Source organism: Microcebus murinus, chromosome 10 (assembly GCF_040939455.1).
Source record: "Microcebus murinus isolate Inina chromosome 10, M.murinus_Inina_mat1.0, whole genome shotgun sequence".
NCBI lineage: Eukaryota > Metazoa > Chordata > Mammalia > Primates > Cheirogaleidae > Microcebus > Microcebus murinus.
The window spans coordinates 93,095,488-93,114,901 of record NC_134113.1 but is presented as its reverse complement, the minus strand read 5'-3'; the positions used below and the strand labels follow the sequence as shown (position 1 = coordinate 93,114,901).

General features: G+C 38.4%; 1 protein-coding gene across 2 annotated transcripts; it reads left to right on the top strand.

Annotated features, from left to right (window-relative positions):
• The first annotated feature begins 1,583 nt into the window (after positions 1–1,583).
• Positions 1,584–19,199, top strand: KLRG1 (killer cell lectin like receptor G1). Of its 2 annotated transcripts, none has more exons than XM_076007683.1 (5): positions 1,584–2,533; positions 7,056–7,160; positions 8,984–9,177; positions 17,674–17,774; positions 18,150–19,199. In XM_076007683.1, the coding sequence occupies exons 1-5, from the start codon at positions 2,452–2,454 to the stop codon at positions 18,259–18,261; spliced, it is 594 nt and encodes a 197-aa protein (XP_075863798.1). In that variant the 5' UTR covers positions 1,584–2,451; the 3' UTR covers positions 18,262–19,199. The 2 variants fall into 2 exon arrangements, with proteins under 2 accessions (XP_075863798.1, XP_020143234.2); XM_020287645.2 differs by having other exon boundaries at positions 1,592–2,533; positions 8,984–9,153.
• Positions 19,200–19,414: the final 215 nt, after the last annotated feature.

The following is a 19,414-nucleotide window of genomic DNA, read 5'->3' as shown; positions in this document are numbered from 1 at the left end:
GTAATGCAATACTGTTATTTATTTATTTTGTTATTTATTTTGTTGCTCAAATTGTTATATTGGTGCTTTTTCAGGTTGGTTTCTATGTCCTATTATGCCTCCATCTTTTTTCTTTTATTATTAAACTTCCTTATTTTCTAACACTGAAAAACTGAATGATGCTCCAAGTTCATCTTGTATTTTCTATGCCCTGGGCCCTAGAATTAGCCATTTCTTCAAGGAGCCCTTGGTTCTTGTGTTGTCTTCCTTTATTTTTTTTAAAAAAACAATCTTAACCATTTTTAAGCATACATATCAGTAGTATTCAATATGTTAAATTATGGATTGAATGTTTATGCCTCCCTAAATTCGTATATTAACCCCCAGTGTGACTATATTTGGAGATGAGGTCTCTGAGGAAATTATTAAGGTTAAATGAGGTCACAAAAGGGCGTCCTGATCTGATAGGATTAGTGCCTTTTTAAGAAGGGACACCAGAGAGCTCACTGTCTCTCTCTCCTCTTGCACACACACTGAGGAAAGGCCGTGTGAGGACACAGTGAGGCATCTGTAACTCAAGAGGGCAGCCCTCACTGCACACCAGTCCTGCTGGCACCTTGATCTTGGACTTCCTGTCTCCAGGACTGTGAGAAAATAAAGAAATTTCTGTTGTTTAAGTCACCCAGTCCATGATTATTTAGTTATGCCAGCTCAAGCAAACTAATAATACAATTATATTCACATTCTTGTGCAACAGATCACCAGAACTTTTTCATTTTGCAAAACTGAAATGTTGTAAACATCTTTCTGCTTTCTATTTCTGTAAATATGATGATTTTAGGTACCTAATATAAGTGGAATCATGCAGCATTTATCTTTTTGTGACTGGCTCATTTCATATAGCATTATGTCCCCAAGGTTCATCCATGTTGTAACATATGACAGAATTTCCTTCCCAAGGTTCATCCTTCATCCATGTTGTAACATATGACAAGATTTCCTTCCTTTTTAAGGCTGAATATTACTCCATTGAATGTGTAGACCACATCGTTCATGTTGCCATCCTTTTCAGGGCAACAAAATTTGTTCTCGTAGGCATCTAAATTACCAGTGGATCTTTTTGGTGATGTCAAGCTTTGTTTTGTTGTTTGTGAATGCTGCTAAGCAGTGAGTCACCTCTGTTCACACTGTTCTTCTCTTGGCCCAGCCAGAGGCTATGTCAGCCAGGACTTGGAGAGTTTTTTCATGTCTGTGCAGCCCAGCTCTTAGTCACAGACATGCAGTGACTCCCCACTCAGTCTCCCGGACACCTCTCTCTGTGTAGTTGTCTCTTGTCACTTGCCCTGCCCTGAAAATTCCAGCCACTCAAGCAGCTCAAAATCCCGATCTCTGCCTCCGCAACTTAGCCTGTGTTCCATTTAGGATTCATTTTTCTGCTCTGTGCCAGAGGGTGGCCCTAGGTAGGAAGCCAGGGTGATCACAGAACTCACCTTTATGTGTTTGTTCTCTCAAGGATCACAGTGCTACCTGTGTGTGCCTGGAAATATTATAGTTTCCTCATGTATTTTCTCATGCATAATTTCTGGCTAAGGGACAAGTCCAATACCACTCTGTCATAGCTGGAAGCAGCAATATATTAGTTTTTAATTAATATGCACTCTTGGTTTCTCTTCTCTTTCCTCACTTCTATTTTTATATACTCTATCTTGCAGACCTAATCTATTCTTAGGAGGTTCAATTCTCTTTCTGCTTTCCTTACTTTTGCTTTTCATTAACTTTCCATCTGCTAGAAATAAATCACTAAGACTTCAGTATGTATTTGTTTAATTCGTTCCCCATTTTAGTTGTCATTGCATATGAAAATAAGACAGTGAGGAGAGAAAATTTAATAGAATTTCTGACACCATGAAGATAAAGATTAGAGCACAACTGGGACCATGTTTTGGGGAAGACCTAAGTATGTCATACAAAAAGTATCTGGGCAAGAGTCCCTTCCTCCTGGGATTCCAGGCACGTGTAGCCAGCAGTCTGTTTCTTTATTGCCTGTCACTACCCAGCAGGTCCAAGAAAGGATGAACTCAGTCCCATTTGGCACACCTGCATTTTTTTCAGAAGAAAACAAAGCAGAGAAAAAAATCTGAGATGAATTCATAGCTAGGAACCACTCTCAGTTTTACTCTAGGTTCCATAATCAATTTTTCCTTGCTCAACAGAATTAGGTGAGATGGAGATTCAATTTAATATATATTTAATGAATATCCAGAGAATGTAGTGGGGCAAAAAATTAACAATCTGAATATTAATTTCTATAGGCAGCCCTAGAATTTGAATCATTTCCTGGAAAATTGCTTCTGCTTTTGTCAAGTTTCCTGCTAGCAGTTTAGAGATTGGGCTGTTTACTCACTGGTACATGTCTCTTCACACTTCTGTAATTTAACTCTCTCAACTGAATGTGACAGATATTAGATAGAGATGACTGACAGTGTTATTTATTCCATGTTAGAGTTACCTACTGCAAGCCAATCCCAGAATGACTACAGACCACAGCAAGAAGGTGAGTTAACCAACTTAATATGGAAGACTATGCACATGGTGACCATAGGCTAAGGATAAATTGGGAGAAGAATGAGTTTGGAGTAGCGGGTGCAGAAAAATCAAGGATAATTGGATTATCCTTGGTTCAGTTTGAAGTCTGGAGTTGGAACATGAAAATTTGGTATATGGTATGGGAACTGATCTTAGGTCTCAGATAAATTCTTTTTTTTTTTTTTTTTTTTTTTTTTTTACTGGCAGGATCAACCAGGTAAGATAAATTCTTTTTTAACCATTCACTTCTATGATCCCATCTAAGAAAACTGAGCTAGGTCAATGCTGTTATTTTTGATTGCTCTGAACTAAAGCAAGAATATTGCTGGGAGAATTTTGTTTCTTTAGTTATATTTGGAATAACTTTGGACCAGCTGTTTAAATCTAGGTATCTCTGTTTTTCTGACTATGAAATGAGGAGGATACTAATCATTTTGCTAATGGGTAAATAGTAAGAGTTTGTCAGGAAAGAAACTGACTCACATAACTAGGGTTTTTACCTCACAATGTTGCACCGGCTGGAAGAAAAGGTATGGAGCACACTTCAGATAAGTAGTCCCTGTGAAACTTTGGGGATTTGAGGGCAAACAAACCATTTTTACGTAGGGCCTTGAGAGAATTGTATCTCAGACAGATCATAGTATAAGTGCCAAAATTAATATCTGATTTTGTATCTTAGGTAGTAAACTCCTGGAAAGTATATTCTTTTTTTTTTTTTTTTTTTGAGCCAGGAACACCAAGAGAATGGAAAGTATATTCTTTATGGTAGCTCCACAAGCTTTCTCTCTTTTTGCTACATAGTCTTATTATTATAGTTTTTAATGTTGTCCTTTGAAAGCATGGCCATAATATGCTAAAACATGCCAGTATACTTGGGCATTTAGATTTATTTTTATTACCATAAATTATAGAGAATGACACATCTTTATTTGTATATTTTTTCCTTCTTTTGGGTTAAATCTGTGCTAATTTCTAAAGAATAGAATATTAAATTAAAAGGAATGAATATCTTAAAGTATAATTTCAGGGTCACACAACTGATGATAATTTGGAATGTAATAGTTGGGACTATTAAGAGGCTCCTAATATGTATATATTTAAAGTAAATTTGAAAAATTTATTTTACTCACTTTCTTGAATTGGATGATGGTTTCACAAATGTAATTATGTTTTAATATACATTTTTTTCATTTAGCATAACATTTAAAATGAAAACTTGTCTATTTCATTTAATGTTCTTCTGTAGTGAAAATGTGTTTTTTTTCTGGTGACTAGAAATCTAGTGTTTTTAGATTCATCAGTCCAAATATTTATCACACAGTTTTCTTTCTTTATAAAGGCATCTCTCACTATAGTGTTCTTTCTTTTACAAAGTTCAGAATACTTTATAGATATAAACATATCTATAAGAATAAGTTATGTTTATCTTATTCTTAAATAAGATATCTAAATTTTTTTTTTTTTGAGACAGAGTCTCACTTTGTTGCCCAGGCTAGAGTGAGTGCCATGGCGTCAGCCTCGCTCACAGCATCCTCAATCTCCTGGGCTCAAACGATCCTCCTGCCTCAGCCTCCCGAGTAGCTGGGACTACAGGCATGCGCCACCATGCCCGGCTAATTTTTTGTATATATATTTTTAGTTGGTCAATTAATTTCTTTCTATTTTTGGTAGAGACGGGGTCTCGCTCAGGCTGGTTTCAAACTCCTGACCTTGAGCAATCCGCCTGCCTCGGCCTCCCAAAGTGCTAGGATTACAGGTGTGAGCCACCGTGCCCGGCCAGATATCTAAATTTTAAGTAGGAAAATGAGGCCCAAATAGGTAAAATTAATTTTTTAATTAAAAAATTATTAAAAATTGCCAAATGAGTCAGAATTAGAGCTTAAATATATTGCTTTACAGATTTTTGTTTATTATGTATAATTTCTACACTATCATACTATGAGATACCTGTGATTTTAACACACTGACTGCCACGTGAGTTGTATTTAACTCAGGCTAGTTTGAGTCTGGGGCCACGTGAAGCAAAACCCTGCAATTGGTTTGTGAAAATCTTACTTGTTGTTGTTCTTATTGTTACAATTAATATTGACACTTTAATTCTGAAAACATGGGTTGCATTGTATATAAGTCACACATAGAAATCAATAAAAAACAAATTTGAAAGATTCATTTTGTTTTAATAAAACATTGTGGCCCCAGGGAAAATTTTATTTTTTCTGGTGTGGCAGTCGATGTGTTAAAATAAGAGTTTGAGGAAAATACTTCCATTTTTCAAATTTAAAAAATAGAATTCTTAGATATAGATTGTATGAACATAGTTAATATGAAGTGTCCCATTCTTAAACATGACATCAACCTAGACACATTGCTCTTCCAATAACAACAGTTCACAAAAACACTTCTGAGATGTAGGTTATTCTATTTTCATTTAAATTTTATGTATTTAAATTTTAAATAGATAATACATTCCCATGGTTCAAAATTCAAAAGGTAGGAAAGAAAATGTGGTGAAAAGGCTTCGTCTTATCTTGTCCCCATAACCTCTTTCCCCTCCTCTCTTCTGCAGAATGTTTCTTTCCCTTAACTATATATTTTGAAAATTATTTCCCATCAGTAAAAGAAATAGTATGTCTTTATCCCTTTGTTAGAAGCTGCATATTCACTTTATAAATATATCAAAATGTATTTTTTTCTTTTTTTTTTCTTTTATCAAATTATGGGGGCACAAATATTGTTAGGGTTGCATATATTGCCCCTGCCATCCCCCCCTTACCAAAACATCAAGTGTGTCCTACCCCCCAGGCACATCACACCTATTTTGTAAGTATAAATGCTTCCCCTCCTCCCTCCTCCCATCTGCCCACCACCAGATAAAAGTTGTTTTTTTTTTTTTTTTTTGACCTTTGGGTTACATTATATATCTTTGCCTTTCCCTAGGAAGTGTTAGAGGTATTACCTCCCCCCCCACACACACAATGCTGGCCACAACCCTAAGATGTGTATCTTCCCCTCCCCCAAACCCTGGTGAGCACTACCACCATTTGAGCACCATAGTTTTAATCAGTCAGTACCACTTTGATGGCGAGTAGTTGTGGAGCCCGTTTTCTTGATCTTGTGTCACCTCACTTTGGATAACGGGCTTAGGCTTAATGCAGGATAGCATAAACAGTGCTAGCTCACTGTCATTTCTTAGAATTGAGTAGTATTCCATTGTGAGCATATACCAAATTTTAATTATCCATTCATGAATTGACAGACACTTGGGTTGTTTCCATGATCTTGCAATAGTGAATTGTGCTGCCATAAACATTCGGGTGCAGATGTCTTTATAGTAGAATGCCTTATGCTCTTTTGGGTAGATGCCCAACAATGCTATTGCTGGGTCGAATGGTGTATCTATATCTAATTTCTCCAAAGAAGACAGAATAGTGGCCTGCAAACATATAAAAAAATGCTCAACATTTCTGTTCATCAGAGAAATGCAAACCAAAACCACAATGAGATACCATCTAACATCAGTGAGAATGGCTTGTATCAAGAAATCCCAAAACAACAAATGCTGGCGAGACTGTGGAGAGACAGGAACACTCCTACACTGTTGGTGGGACTGCAAATTAGTGCAACCTCTGTGAAAAAGAATTTGGAGATACATCAAAATGTATTTGACTGTTCTTTTTTTATCTTTATTTTTTTGAGACAGGGTCTTGCTCTGTCACCTAGGCTAGAGTGCAGTGGTGTTATCATAGTTCACAGCAACTTCAAACTCCTAGGCTCAAGTGATCCTTCTGCCTCAGCCTCCCCAGTAGCTGGGTCTACAGGCTCAGTGTGCAACCATGCCTGGCTTTTTTTTTTTGTTTCTATTTTTTGTGGAGCCAGGGTCTTACTCTTGCTCAGGCTGGTCTTGAATTCCTGGCCTCAAGCTATACTCCTGCCTCGACTTGGCCTCCCAAACTGCTGGGATTATAGGCATAAGCCACTGCGCCTGCCCTGACTGTTCTTCTATTGATAGACATTTTGGTTGTATTCAGTCTTTTCTTCTTACAAATACTGCTGCCATGACTAGCCTTATAAATATGACATTTTGCACATGTGTAGCTATCTGCAGGAAAAAATTCTCAAAGAGAAATTTCTGAATCAAAGTGGAAATGCTTTTGCAATTTGGCAGATATTGCAAAATTGTCCTCCAAAGAAGTTGTACCAATTTGTATTCTTACCACCGAAGTATGAGACTATGTAAGCCAAATTTCAAAGAGAAAAAAGTATTCTTGAACTTGATCAATATAGTATGTATAGTATATTCCTTGATGGAGGCATCGGTGGTTGCCTTAGACTTTAGAGCAAGTGCCGGACAGAACTAGGACTTTATGGCCTGGGTCTCAGTTCCCAGCAGGCCAAATTGCTTTAAAATCCCAGATATGCTTCCCTGACCTTCTCTTTTCTTTTAACCTTTCTTCTGACTCAAGATTTTGCTTTGGATTCTTTTGTTTCAGCTTCTTCTTCCAGGCTCTCTCTTTCCTGCCGTGTGGCGATAGCTTTGGGGCTACTGACTGCAATTCTTACAAGTTTGCTGCTATACCAATGGATTCGGGGCCAGGGTAAGTGCTCACTTAAACCAAAATTAGTCTTTCATTTTATTCATTTTATATTATAAAAGCAATATAACATGAATAGGACATTTGAAATATCAAAAATAATCCAAACAAAATAAATCACCACCTGTTTACAGCTATTTCCTAGGTATAGCCTCCTAATCTTTGACTGCTTGCAGTTGTGCAAGTATTTATTTCCTAACAGAGCTGCAAAGTCCTCAAACCGCTCCAACCTTTTTTTTTCAAAGCAAGACTGTGAATGCTTATAAATTTGTATATTGCTTTTTCATTTTATATTGTCATAAACATCGCTACTTACTACCATATTTATTGTGATAATTAAATTATACTATTAATGTTGTTTAGCATTTCACATAATAGATATATCATAATTTAATTAAACCTATTCTAATTTTTTTTGCAATTTGGGTACTTTCATATTTCCTAAAACTACCTTTTCTAGGTTTAATTCTTCTAGGTCCTTAAATCTGAGGACCCAGAGAGCTGTCAGTTTATTGTTTCACAATCTAGAGTCCTAAGTTAGGTTTATGATATTGGGGGATGATAGTGACAGATTATATGGAGTTGATTCCTTAGGATTCTAAAAGTTCACCTCAGCATCTCTACCTCAGACCCGAGTCTGACCTTTGACAGAAAGGGACTCCTAGGGAAGTTGGGAATTTCTAAGGAGCCAACTTACCAGCTAGATCTCCAGAATCCTACACCGCTCCCTGGCCAGGCCTTCCAACGGGAAAGTTATCTAACCTTTATATGAAATGGACTGCTTTTTTTTTTTTTTTTTTTTGAGACAGTCTCACTCTGCTGTTTGGGCTAGAGTACAGTGGCTTCATCATAGCTCACAGCAACCTCCAACTCCTGGGCTCAAACAATCCTTCTGCCTCAGCCTCCCAAGTAGCTGGAACTGTAGGCACATGCCACTACAGCCAGCTAATTTTTTCTATTTTTAGTGGAGATGGGATCTCACTCTTGCTTAGGCTGGTCTCGAACTCCTGAGCTCAAGGGACCCCCCCTGACTCAGCCTCCCAGAGTGTTAGGATTATAGGCATGAGTCACTGTATCCAGCCCAGTTCTGATGTTAATTTTTTATAGAACTATAAGCCAGTCATTTTAAAGGAATGAGGATCTCCTGTATTTGAAAGAGCTCAGGAGAATTCTATCGCTTTTTACTTTAGCATTTGAAATGCTTTTCTGTTGGAAAATCTTTTTTAAAAAAAAAAGTCGGGGTAAATTATTCTTGCTAAAGTGTATTTTATCCAGTTTCCAATGGTGCTAGACAATCACATCTGTGATATAAAATGACAAAACCTTTCATTCTGGTTAAGTTTGCTTTTTCTAGTTTTTTTCCTTTTCTTATGCACCATTATGGGGTATCAGGTTGAGGTTGGGCATTCTGAATAATTCTTCCTGATTTAAGCACCTTACTGAGCATGTACAGGCAGTACACAGATACATATCACACAAATGCACAGTTACTTTCTCTGGTATGTGTATGTCATGTGCATAGAGATGTCTAGCATGAGTACTGTGCTCTCTCCACAGTGCTCAGGCAGACTGTACCACATTTTCATCCCTGCTCATTTAGTCTTAGTCACGTCCTTGCTTAGTGGACGCACACTAGCAGCTACGGAGTTGGACATTGGGAGGCATTTAGTTTGAGACCGTGCATTGTTGCGCATTTCTGCAACACTTAATCTGACAGGTGGTGGGGCAGGGAAGACCTGGGGCTGCCACGTTCCATTTTATCTCCCGTTTCATTTCTAAGACTGAGTGGTCCATAAAGATGTGAAGCAGATCCTCTTCCTTTCTAGGCTCCCCCGACTCCACTTGTGCCAGCTGCCCTAGCTGCCCAGACCTTTGGATGAGATATGGGAGCCACTGTTATTATTTCTCAGTGGAGAGAAAGGACTGGAATTCTAGTCGGGAATTCTGCTTAGCCAAAGATGCACATCTTCTTATGTTTACAGACACCCAGGAAATGGTAAAGACAAACATATTAAAAAATGTAGGTTTTTTTTTTTTTTTTTTGGTGAATGTTGTTCACATGTATTATGTATCCTATTTTGAGGCACAAAAGGAATCTGTGATTTGGGGGGAAACTGTATTCTTCCCTTTCCCTCTGCTTCTCTCTCTGCCTTCTTCCCTCTCCTCCCCCTCACCTTGCCCTTGTGCTGCCTGACCTAACACACCTCAGTCTCAGCAAATCAGACGCTTGCATAGGCAGGTATGTGTGTGTTGGAGGTAGGAGGATGATGAGTATTAGAGAGAGAAATGAGATCTGAAATACAGGTTTAATTAAAAGAAGTATTGGGTCCACAAACACACAGATCCAGCAACAAGGAGGCCGCAGATTCCGATACAGTAGAACTTGAGAAGGAGGGGGAGACAGAACTCTCAGGGACAAAGCGATCATGGCAAGGACTTTAATGCCTGCTTTTAAAATCTTTTCCCTTAATTCATTGGACTCCAGTAAGTTCTGGAGTGGGAAACAATTTCCAGAAAGTTGAGATATAAGGAAGGAAAACTGTGTACATGTGTGCGCATACGTGCGTGTGTGCGCATGCGTGCGTGTGTCTTATCTTAAACACCTTGCAGGGTTCAACTGATGGGGCTCCACTTCCTGCAGTCCTCTCACATTCTTCCTGTCCACCGAGAAGTCTCTTTTAGGAGAACTCTGTTAGTCCTAGAGCATCTCAAGGCAATAGAAGGAATTGACATCCTGAGTTAACCCAGTGCAAACATTAATCAAATTCTAATTTGTCACCATAAATAAGATGTATAAAGAAAATAAGAAATCCGTTTTTGGTTCATAATACTAATTTAATGCCAGTTTTTATGTTTTGATATTGTTTTTTTTTTTGAGACAGAGTCTCGCTTTGTTGTCCAGGCTAGAGTGAGTGCCGTAGCGTCAGCCTAGCTCACAGCAACCTCACACTCCTGGGCTCGAGCGATCCTTCTGCCTCAGCCTCCCGAGTAGCTGGGACTACAGGCATGCGCCACCATGCCCGGCTAATTTTTTATATACATATCAGTTGGCCAATTAATTTCTTTCTATTTATAGTAGAGATGGGGTCTCGCTCTTGCTCAGGCTGGTTTCGAACTCCTGACCTTGAGCAATCCGCCCGCCTCAGCCTCCCAGAGAGCTAGGATTACAGGCGTGAGCCACCGCGCCCGGCCTTGATATTGTTTTATTTTATTTTTTTGAGACAGAGTCTCACTTTGTTGCCCAGGCTAGAGTGAATGCCGTGGTGTCAGCCTAGCTCACAGCAACCTCAATCTCCTGGGCTCAAGCGATCCTCCTGCCTCAGCCTCCCAAGTAGCTGGGACTACAGGCATGTGCCACCATGCCTGGCTAATATTTTGTATATATATTTTTAGTTGGTCAATTAATTTCTTTCTATTTTTAGTAGAGACGGGGTCTTGCTCAGGCTGGTTTCGAACTCCCGACCTTGAGCAATCTCCCTGCCTCGGCCTCCCAGAGTGCTAGGATTACAGGAATGAGCCACCATACCTGGCCTTGATATTGTTTTCTATTTTCTTTGTTGAGTAGAATCAAGTTACAGAGAACAATTTATTAAGAATTCAAGGCTGGATGCTGTGGCTCACGCCTATAATTCTAGCACTTTGGCAGGCTGAGGAGTGAGGATTACTTGAGGCCAGGGGTTCTAGACCAAGTGGGGCAATATAACAATATCCCATCTCTACAAAAAATAAAATTAGCTGGGCATACTGGTGCACACCTGTAGTCCCAGCTACTCAGGAGGCTAAGGTGGGAGGATCACTTGAGCCCTGGTGGTAGAGGTTACAGTGAACTTTGATCAAGCCACTGCACTCCAGCATGGGCAACAGAGGGAAAAAAAAGTTCAAATATATTAACATCCCTTTGAGAAATCCAAAGAGATGCGTACTCCAAAGCAGTTAGGTAGAATGTATAGTTCCTAAATTTTATAACTCTATACAGAAAAGATTAAAGTATATAGATTCTTGTTTCCTGTTAAAGGAATACTTATTACTTTGAAACTCTGGATAGCATCTAAACCCTAAATCATTCCACATCTGCGACTGACTTTTCTTTTATGCCTTCCTTAAACTGGGTGGTAGAATGCATTAAGGTCTACTCTTTAGACATGAGATCTTAGTTTCACAGCTCCTGATAATAATAGCCTTGCTTTCTGGACTTGGTTGTTGCAACTCCTGTTCTCATTCTGACACAGCTGCTCAGAGGATTTGGGCTGACTAAAGTCAATAGCAGAAGTGAGCAACGAGCTCGAAACATTGCTGGGCAAAACTGACAGGAGCAGCGAGTCATAACGCAAGGCCACGGAAGACTGTGGTGTAGCAGCTACCATACGTTACATGGTGTGACGGTCAGAGATGAGGACGGAAAGGACTAGGCATAGAAGGTCTGGGATTTGGGGATATTTCTGTTTCTTGAGGCACCCAGAGGAAGGGAGGGGTATCAGGGAGATTTCATCCTTCCTTTCTTTTCTTACATTCCCTGGATCCTGCATCAAGTGTTGAGTAAACTGAACAGAGTTACATTGGCTGCATTTCCAAAATAAGTTTATTTTCTCCTAAAGCCCCTTGGTTCAAGCCAGTACTGGAGAAGGAAAAATATCCTTGCTAGATTTAATAGCAACCACAGGTAAGTTCTACTTCTGACATTCTTATCGGATCTTGCTTGGTTCTTTGGCTTAATTCTTTTTCTTGCTTCAGCTTTTGTCAGATTCTGCAGTACAAAATTGAATTATATATGATCCGCGGAGTCTCTTGTACTATTATTATTTTTCTTCTTTTTAAAGCAAGATTTACATACTATTTTGATGCATGTGTGATGTTACTAATATTTATACTGGGCTCTGAGCAGCTACCAAAGAACACAGGAAAAAAAGAGCTCTATGGATCTGTTAAAACTGAAGTTTTTCAAACTGGCATTCCATTAGTAGAGAATACTGCTAAAAAATTAGGTTGCTCTATATAAAGTCTACAAGCCTGTAAAAATATCCCTCTCATGCTGTTAAATAGTCATCTTTCCATAGGATACATAAATATAGTCCACCTTCTATCTCAGATCAGTTATAGTGAAGTGTACAGTAAGTTACCATGTATTGAGCACCTGCTATGTGTCAGGTTTTTATTTCTATTACTCTTAATCTTCACAGCAATCCTAAAAAGTGAATTCAATGCTTCCATTTTATTGATGGATAAATAAAATTCAGAGGAATTGATGAACAAATTCGAGGCTACAAATCTAGCAGAGAAATATTATATTTGACAGCTTCTAGAATCCCTCTTGTGCATATTGAGAAACAAGATAACTCTTTCTATTAATTGTCTTCTGGTGCCTTTTCTTTTTTGTACATGTTTAAAAAATTCTTTGAATTTGAAATATGGAATGTACATTATATGGCTCCTGAGATTTAAATATATTTAAAATAGCAAGATGCTTACTTATGATCACTTTTCTATCTTGGACCTCAAGATTATTTTTGATAGAGAAAATAAAAACAATTAAAATTGAATCACTCTGTTCTTTTCTCAGTTTTGTATTAATGTATGGCATCTGCTCTTTGTTCTTCTTGCTCTTTGAATATATCTTTATATATATTGAAATTCTTGATTTTTCTTGCCCAATTCCCCACGCTTTCTTTCTGATCCCTGCAAGCTTGAACCCAACCTGGGGCTTTGAATATTCCCAGGCACTGATAAAGGTATCTGGGTCCTTGCCCAAAACATTGAAAAAAACTGGCTGCAGCTCTGAGCCAAATTCCTTAAACCTTCCTATAAACTCCATACCCTGAGCCCCTCACTGGGAACACTCGTAGGTAGAACACCCCTTTTCTCTCACTGTACATCACAAGGATTGCTGCAACTCTCTGTAAGTTCCCCGAATAAATGCTTTGGCCTGATCACCCTGGTGCCTCTGTCATTGAAATTCCAACTGGCCCCATCACAGGATGGTTCAGGGCACTCCTTGGCTTTCCTGGTGATTCCAGCCTCCAGTTTGGCAGGACTAATACTGTTTACAAATGCATTTATCCTATGTTTCCAGGCTTTCTGGAAACCCTGTATTTTATGTTCTGCTTTTATTATATAGCACTATTTCATTCCTGTTTTTTCTAAGTGTTAAATTATTCCAGGTAATTTTTTTAAAATTGTAAAAATGTGTATTTTATTATTTTAAAAATTTATTTATTTTAAAAATTCTGTATTTTCATAATATGATGAAATAAAAAAAATTCTGTATTATTCAATTGTTTAGATCTTTTCATATTCTTAGATAAAATTCTACTATTTCCAATTGTCATGAGCTATGAGCATATGTATATGAGTCATTTTTCATGGGGTCATATTTTTAGGTTATATTCTCTAAAATTAAGTTAGCTAATACAAAGTTATGATTTAGTAGTTTTGATATATTATTTGTCTTTATAAGGCTTGAAATAACTTAGGGACATTCTATAAACCATATTAATTTTGGAAGTTTAAGGAGTGTGTTTTGTGCCTTAATAACATTTAAATTTCAATTTTAAAATATTACCTACAAAACTGTGTGTGTCTAAGGTATAACTATTGACCTAAAAAAATAAAAAAGGAAAAGGAAATTAAAAATAAACCTGATTTCATTTGTTTGGGGTGTCTTCACTTTGCTTTTAGGTTTTTATTTTTTCTCACTAAAATACAAGCAAACGTTACAAACTCTAAAGTGACCTAATACCTAAAGGCTCTAGTTCACACCCTCTCTGGGTGACAAGAGTTCTGAGTTAATGCCCTTATTTATACATTCATTTGGCTTCTACAGTCATTCTCTCTCACACACACACACATTATCCATGAGTACACAGAATGTTAATTGCACTCTGGTTCTGAAGTCCTCTTCCAAGTGGGAAGGTTTTCTTATTTATTTATTTATAACTGCTAGACCACCAGGGATAAATGGGAAGGTTTTCAAGTGAAGGTGCTACAGTAAACATTTTCAATATCCAGCCTCACCAGTGAGAAGCAGTAGCAAAAAGGACTGACTGATCAAGTGACAGAATTATATGGGTCTTGAGAGCAGTCAGTGAGCACAGGATTGGGGCTTGTAAGTGGGCAGCACCTAATCCCAGCTCTTCCTTTTTAAAATTTATTTATTTATTTTGAGACAGAGTCTCACTCTGTTGCTGGGGCTAGAGTGCCGTGGCATCAGCCTAGCTCACAGCAACCTCAAATCCCTGGGCTTAATTGTTCCTCCTGCTTCAGCCTCCCAAGTGAGTAGCTGGGACTACAGGCATGCACTACCATGCCTGGCTAATTTTTATATGTGTGTGTGTGTGTGTGTGTGTGTGTATATATCTATATCTATATATTTTTTTTTTAGTTGGCCAGCTAATTTCTTTCTGTTTCTTTAGTAGAGATGGGGTCTCGCTCTTGCTCAGGCTGGTCTAGAACTCCTGAGCTCAAATGATCCTTCTGCCTCAGCCTCCCAGAGTGCTAGGATTACAGGCGGGAGCCACCGTGCCTGGCCGCATTTTATTTTTGAATCTTTTAGATCATGACTATCATGAGCACACAAATTTGTGAAAAAAATTTTTAAACACTCACTTTTTTCTAATTTAAATAATTCTTTAAGTTGGTTAAGAAATGCATGAAAGGTTTCAAGCTATCATGAAAATCACAATGGCATTTCATCTGTCTTACCCTTCCTTTACTCTTCTGTCTACCTCCCTATACCCCCTGCACGCACAGTTAAGTGCTCCCGAGGGAGAAAGTGAAAAAGGCAGACGGTTTGTGTTTAGAAGATTTTAGCCTCTTGCAGTATAATACCTGACTCTACATTCTTTATTTCCATAAATAGTTATTGAATGTTATATATATATATATATATATTTAAATTTCAAAATATTGTACCCTGTAGGGGTACAAATGTCGAGGTTACATATATTGCCTTTGCACTGCCCAAGTCAAAGCTATAAGCATGCCCATCCCCAGATAGTGTGCACTGCCGCTATTAGGTGTGAATTTACCCATCCCCTCCTCCCCCTCTCTCCTAACCAACATATATAGATTTTAATTTATTTCAAAATATTAAGGAGGTACAAATATTTTTGTTACATGGATCACTTTTGTATTCCTTGAGTCATGGCTGTAAGTGTTCCCATCACCTGAATAGTGTTCATTGTACCTGTTAAGTAGGTTTTTGCCCTTCCCCTCCTCCCCACTCCCCCTGCTTGTTTTCCAGTGAGTTTTACTTCCCCCATGCAAATGTGTTCTCATCCAACTTAATAGTGAGTACATGTGGTGTTTGTTTTTCCATTCTTGAGTTACTTCACTTAGGATAATGGTCTCTAGTTCCACCCAAAGTGTTGCAAAAGGCACTAATTCATCCTTTTTTATGGCTGAGTAGTATTCTATGGTATACATATACCACATTTTGTTAATCCATTCATGAATTGGTGGGCACTTGGGTTGATTCTACATCGTTGCAATTGTAAATTGTGTTGCAATCAACACTCGAGTGCAGGTGTTTTTTGATAAAATGACTTCTTTTCCTTTAGGTAGATACCCAGTAGAACATACTTTTATATATTTTTCTAGGTGCTAGGGTACAGTAGTAAGCAAGAGTTCTTGCTAATATGGTGTTTACATTAAATTATTTTTATAACTAAATGAAATAATACAATTAGATTCATTAATTTATTTAAGAAGAATTTTTTTTTTTTTTTTTTTTTGAGACAGAGTCTTGCTTTGTTGCCCAGGCTAGAGTGAGTGCCGTGGCGTCAGCCTCGCTCACAGCAACCTCAAACTCCTGGGCTCAAGCAATCCTCCTGCCTCAGCCTCCCGAGTAGCTGGGACTACAGGCATGCACCACCATGCCCGGCTAATTTTTTCTATATATATATATTAGTTGGCCAATTAATTTCTTTCTAATTTTATAGTAGAGACGGGGTCTCACTCTTGCTCAGGCTAGTTTCAAACTCCTGACCTCGAGCAATCCGCCCGCCTTGGCCTCCCAGAGTGCTAGGATTATAGGTGTGAGCCACCGTGCCTGGCAAGAAGAATATTTTTGATTTAATTTTATTAATATTTAAAAATTGACATAATAATTATACACATAAGGCATATATCTAAAGGAAAGAAATCAGTAGTATGTCAAAGAGATGTCTGCACTGCCATGTTTATTGCAGCACTATTCACAATAGCCAAGATATGGAGTCAACCGAAGTGTCCATCAGTGGATGAATGGATAAAGAAAATGTGGCACATATATGCAATGGAATGCTATTCAGCCATATTAAAGAATGCAGTCTTGTCATTTGAGGCAACATGGATGAGCCTGGAGGACATTGTGTTAAGTGAAATAAGGCAGGCACAGACAGAAAGGTAAATACTGCATGCTCTCAATTATATGTGGAAGCTAAGAAAGTTGATCTCATAGAAGTAGAGAGTAGAGTAGTGGTTACCAGAGGTGAGGAAGGGGTGGTGGAAGGGGGATAGAGAGAGGTTGGTTAAGGGATAGAAAATTACAGCTAGATAGGAGGAATAAGTTCTAGTGTTCTATAGCACTGTAGGGTGACTAGAGTTAATGATGATTTACTGTATATTTTCAAATAGCTAGAAGAGGATTTTGAATGTTTTCAACACAAAGAAATAATGTTTGAGGTGATGGACATGTCGATTATTCTGATTTGATTATTGGATATTGTATAAGTGTTACACGTGCTTGCATTTTAGTCAGAAGAGATGGACAACAAGAAAGTAAATTATTAATAACATGGTGATATGTGCTTTGAAGAAAATGAAACAGTATAATATAATAGTGAATGAGGGTGCTACTTCAAATTGCACCCTTGCAATTTGGAAGGCCTCTCTGGGGAGGCAGCACTAGAATTGAGCCTCGATCTGAATGATGGCAGGTAATTTGTTATAGCAATGACAGGAGACTGATACACCACTCTAGTTTTTTTTTTTTTTTTTTTTGCTTACTGTTTGCATAGTATATGTTTTTTTGAATTTAGTTGTAGACAGAAAGGTTAATTCTAGGAAACTGCTCCTCTCTGCAATCCACAACTCTCTAGAATTAGAAATTAAAAGAGGTATTAGTTATTTAGAGTGGGTGATTGTCTTAGTCAGTTTGGGTCACATTTGTTGCTCACGATTCTGGAGGCAGGAAAGTCCCAGATTAAGGTTCCAGCAGATTTGGTTCCTGGTGAGGGCCCCCTCTGGCTTCCAGATGGTTGCCTTCTTGTGTCCTCACCTGTGGAGTGGGTGGCAGGGGGGAGAGAGAGAGAATATGCTCTGGTCTTTTCTCCTTCTTATAAGGACACTAATCCCATCATGGGGGCTTAGCTCTCATGACCTCATCTTAGCCTAATTACCTCTTAAATGCTCCTCCTCCAGAGCATTGGGAGTTAGGGCTTCAACATATGAATTTTTGGGGGGAACACAAATATCTTTGACATTGAGTCTCTCGGTTTTCTGCATTTTTATGACCTGTCATCATTTTCAATCTCTCCCTTAGAGCCTGCTCAAAGATTTTGTCGATAAGGACTTTCACTGGATTGGCCTGAGGGATACTTCTGGCTGGAGGTGGGAAGATGGATCAGCTCTGAACTACTCAAGGTAAGGGGCTTCAAAGGAGTGCCCAGGGTGGAGGGGAGAGGGGGAAAGGGAGAGAGAGAAGGAAAGAAAAATTATATCACTGTGGTATAAATCAAGAGTAGCAGATGGAGAGGAGAGTAAAGAGTGAAAAAGAGGAAATAGGGGAAAAGGAAGGAAATTAAAATTGTGCAAGGGCAAAAAAAAAAAAAAGGATGACACTTTAAAGAGAGGTTGGTAAGCAATTTGTATTCTTTTGCTGTTTTGGGAGACTATTCCTCAGAGCCTGAACAGAGAGAGAGAATTTGCTCAGTTTGTAGCCCTTCATGTATTTCAACATTTCAACTCCTTTACTACGCATGCCACCTTATAGTGACTGACTTTTCTGATTTCTTACAGGATTCTTTCTAATAGCTTGGTACAGAAGTGTGGTACCATGAACAAAAATGGTCTCCAAGCCTCTAGCTGTGAAGTTCCTTTACCGTGGATCTGTAAGAAAGTCAGACTTTGATGGACACTCCGTTCTGACCCCAGACCTGTCATATGTTCTTAAAAAGAGGGACCTGGCCACTGGATGTTGAGATAGCCATGAGTGTATATTTGGCAAATGCTGAACTTTCTCAGATATAGCATTAGAATTAAGGTTCACCCAGCCTCCTAGGGGTTTATGCTTTAAATAGATTGTTTTTGAGAATATTTGGATATTATGTTAACAATTTAAAGACCAGATCTAGGCATATTTGTGAAATGAAGTTTGTTTTTAGTATTTATGTCTAGTAACTATGCTGTCTTTCTCATTTCTACCCCCACCATTCCTGTCAAAAATATGCCTTTTTCATGTTATATTCTGAGTTAAACTGATGGAATCTGTGCAAATATATACTATCGTTGATGTACTTAGATGGGTTTCATGTGCACTAATGGTTAACATGTTACTTCTCTTGATGATATATTTTTGTCCTAGCAGTGACCCTTTGCAGATCAATATTTATTTTAAAGAAATTTTGTTAGGCCAGGCATGGTGGCTCATGCCTGTAATCCTAGCACTCTAGGAGGCCAAGGGAGGATTGCTTAAGCTCAGGAGTTTGAGATCAGCCTGTGTAAGAGTGAGACCCAGTCTCTACTAAGATAGAAAAATTAGCCAGGTGGTGTTCTCACTCTTGTAGTCTTAGCTACTCAGGAGGCTGAAGCAAGAGGATTGCTTGAGCCCAGGAGTTTGAGGTTGCAGAGAGCTATGATGACACCACTGCACTCTACCCAGGGCGACAGAGCAAGACTCTGTCTCAGAAAAAACAAAGTGCTAATAGTGAGAATATGAATTATGAGAACTGGGTGAGGGAAGGGTAATACTTCCTGCTTCTGAGCCCTTCACACTTATATGAACACCTGGACTTGATTGTGTTTGTTTTTTTCTGAATATGCGTTGGTACGAATAAACCAATGTGTGACTAGATATTTTCCCTGCTGTGAATGTGTGGTTTGCCTAGTACTTTCATAATACTGGGCAATCTGATAAAGCATTTTCATAGAGGAATGTTTACAGAGGCAGTGTATGTGGTTGAGTATTATAGGCACTAATGCCTCAAAAAATAAGAAAAACATTGTTATTTCTCCTTGGTAGAGTTTGGACATAGATAAGGAGAGAAGTACAAAGACATAAGAGA

What these genes read in the sequence shown, in the direction of transcription:
- KLRG1 (XM_076007683.1), top strand. Translation starts at nt 2,452, where the DNA reads ATGACTGACAGTGTTATTTATTCCATGTTAGAGTTACCTACTGCAAGC. An exon ending in CCAATGGATTCGGGGCCAGG is followed by an intron (nt 7,161 to 8,983) that starts GTAAGTGCTCAC and finishes CTTCCTTTCTAG; the next exon opens with GCTCCCCCGACTCCACTTGT. An exon ending in TCAGCTCTGAACTACTCAAG is followed by an intron (nt 17,775 to 18,149) that starts GTAAGGGGCTTC and finishes GATTTCTTACAG; the next exon opens with GATTCTTTCTAATAGCTTGG.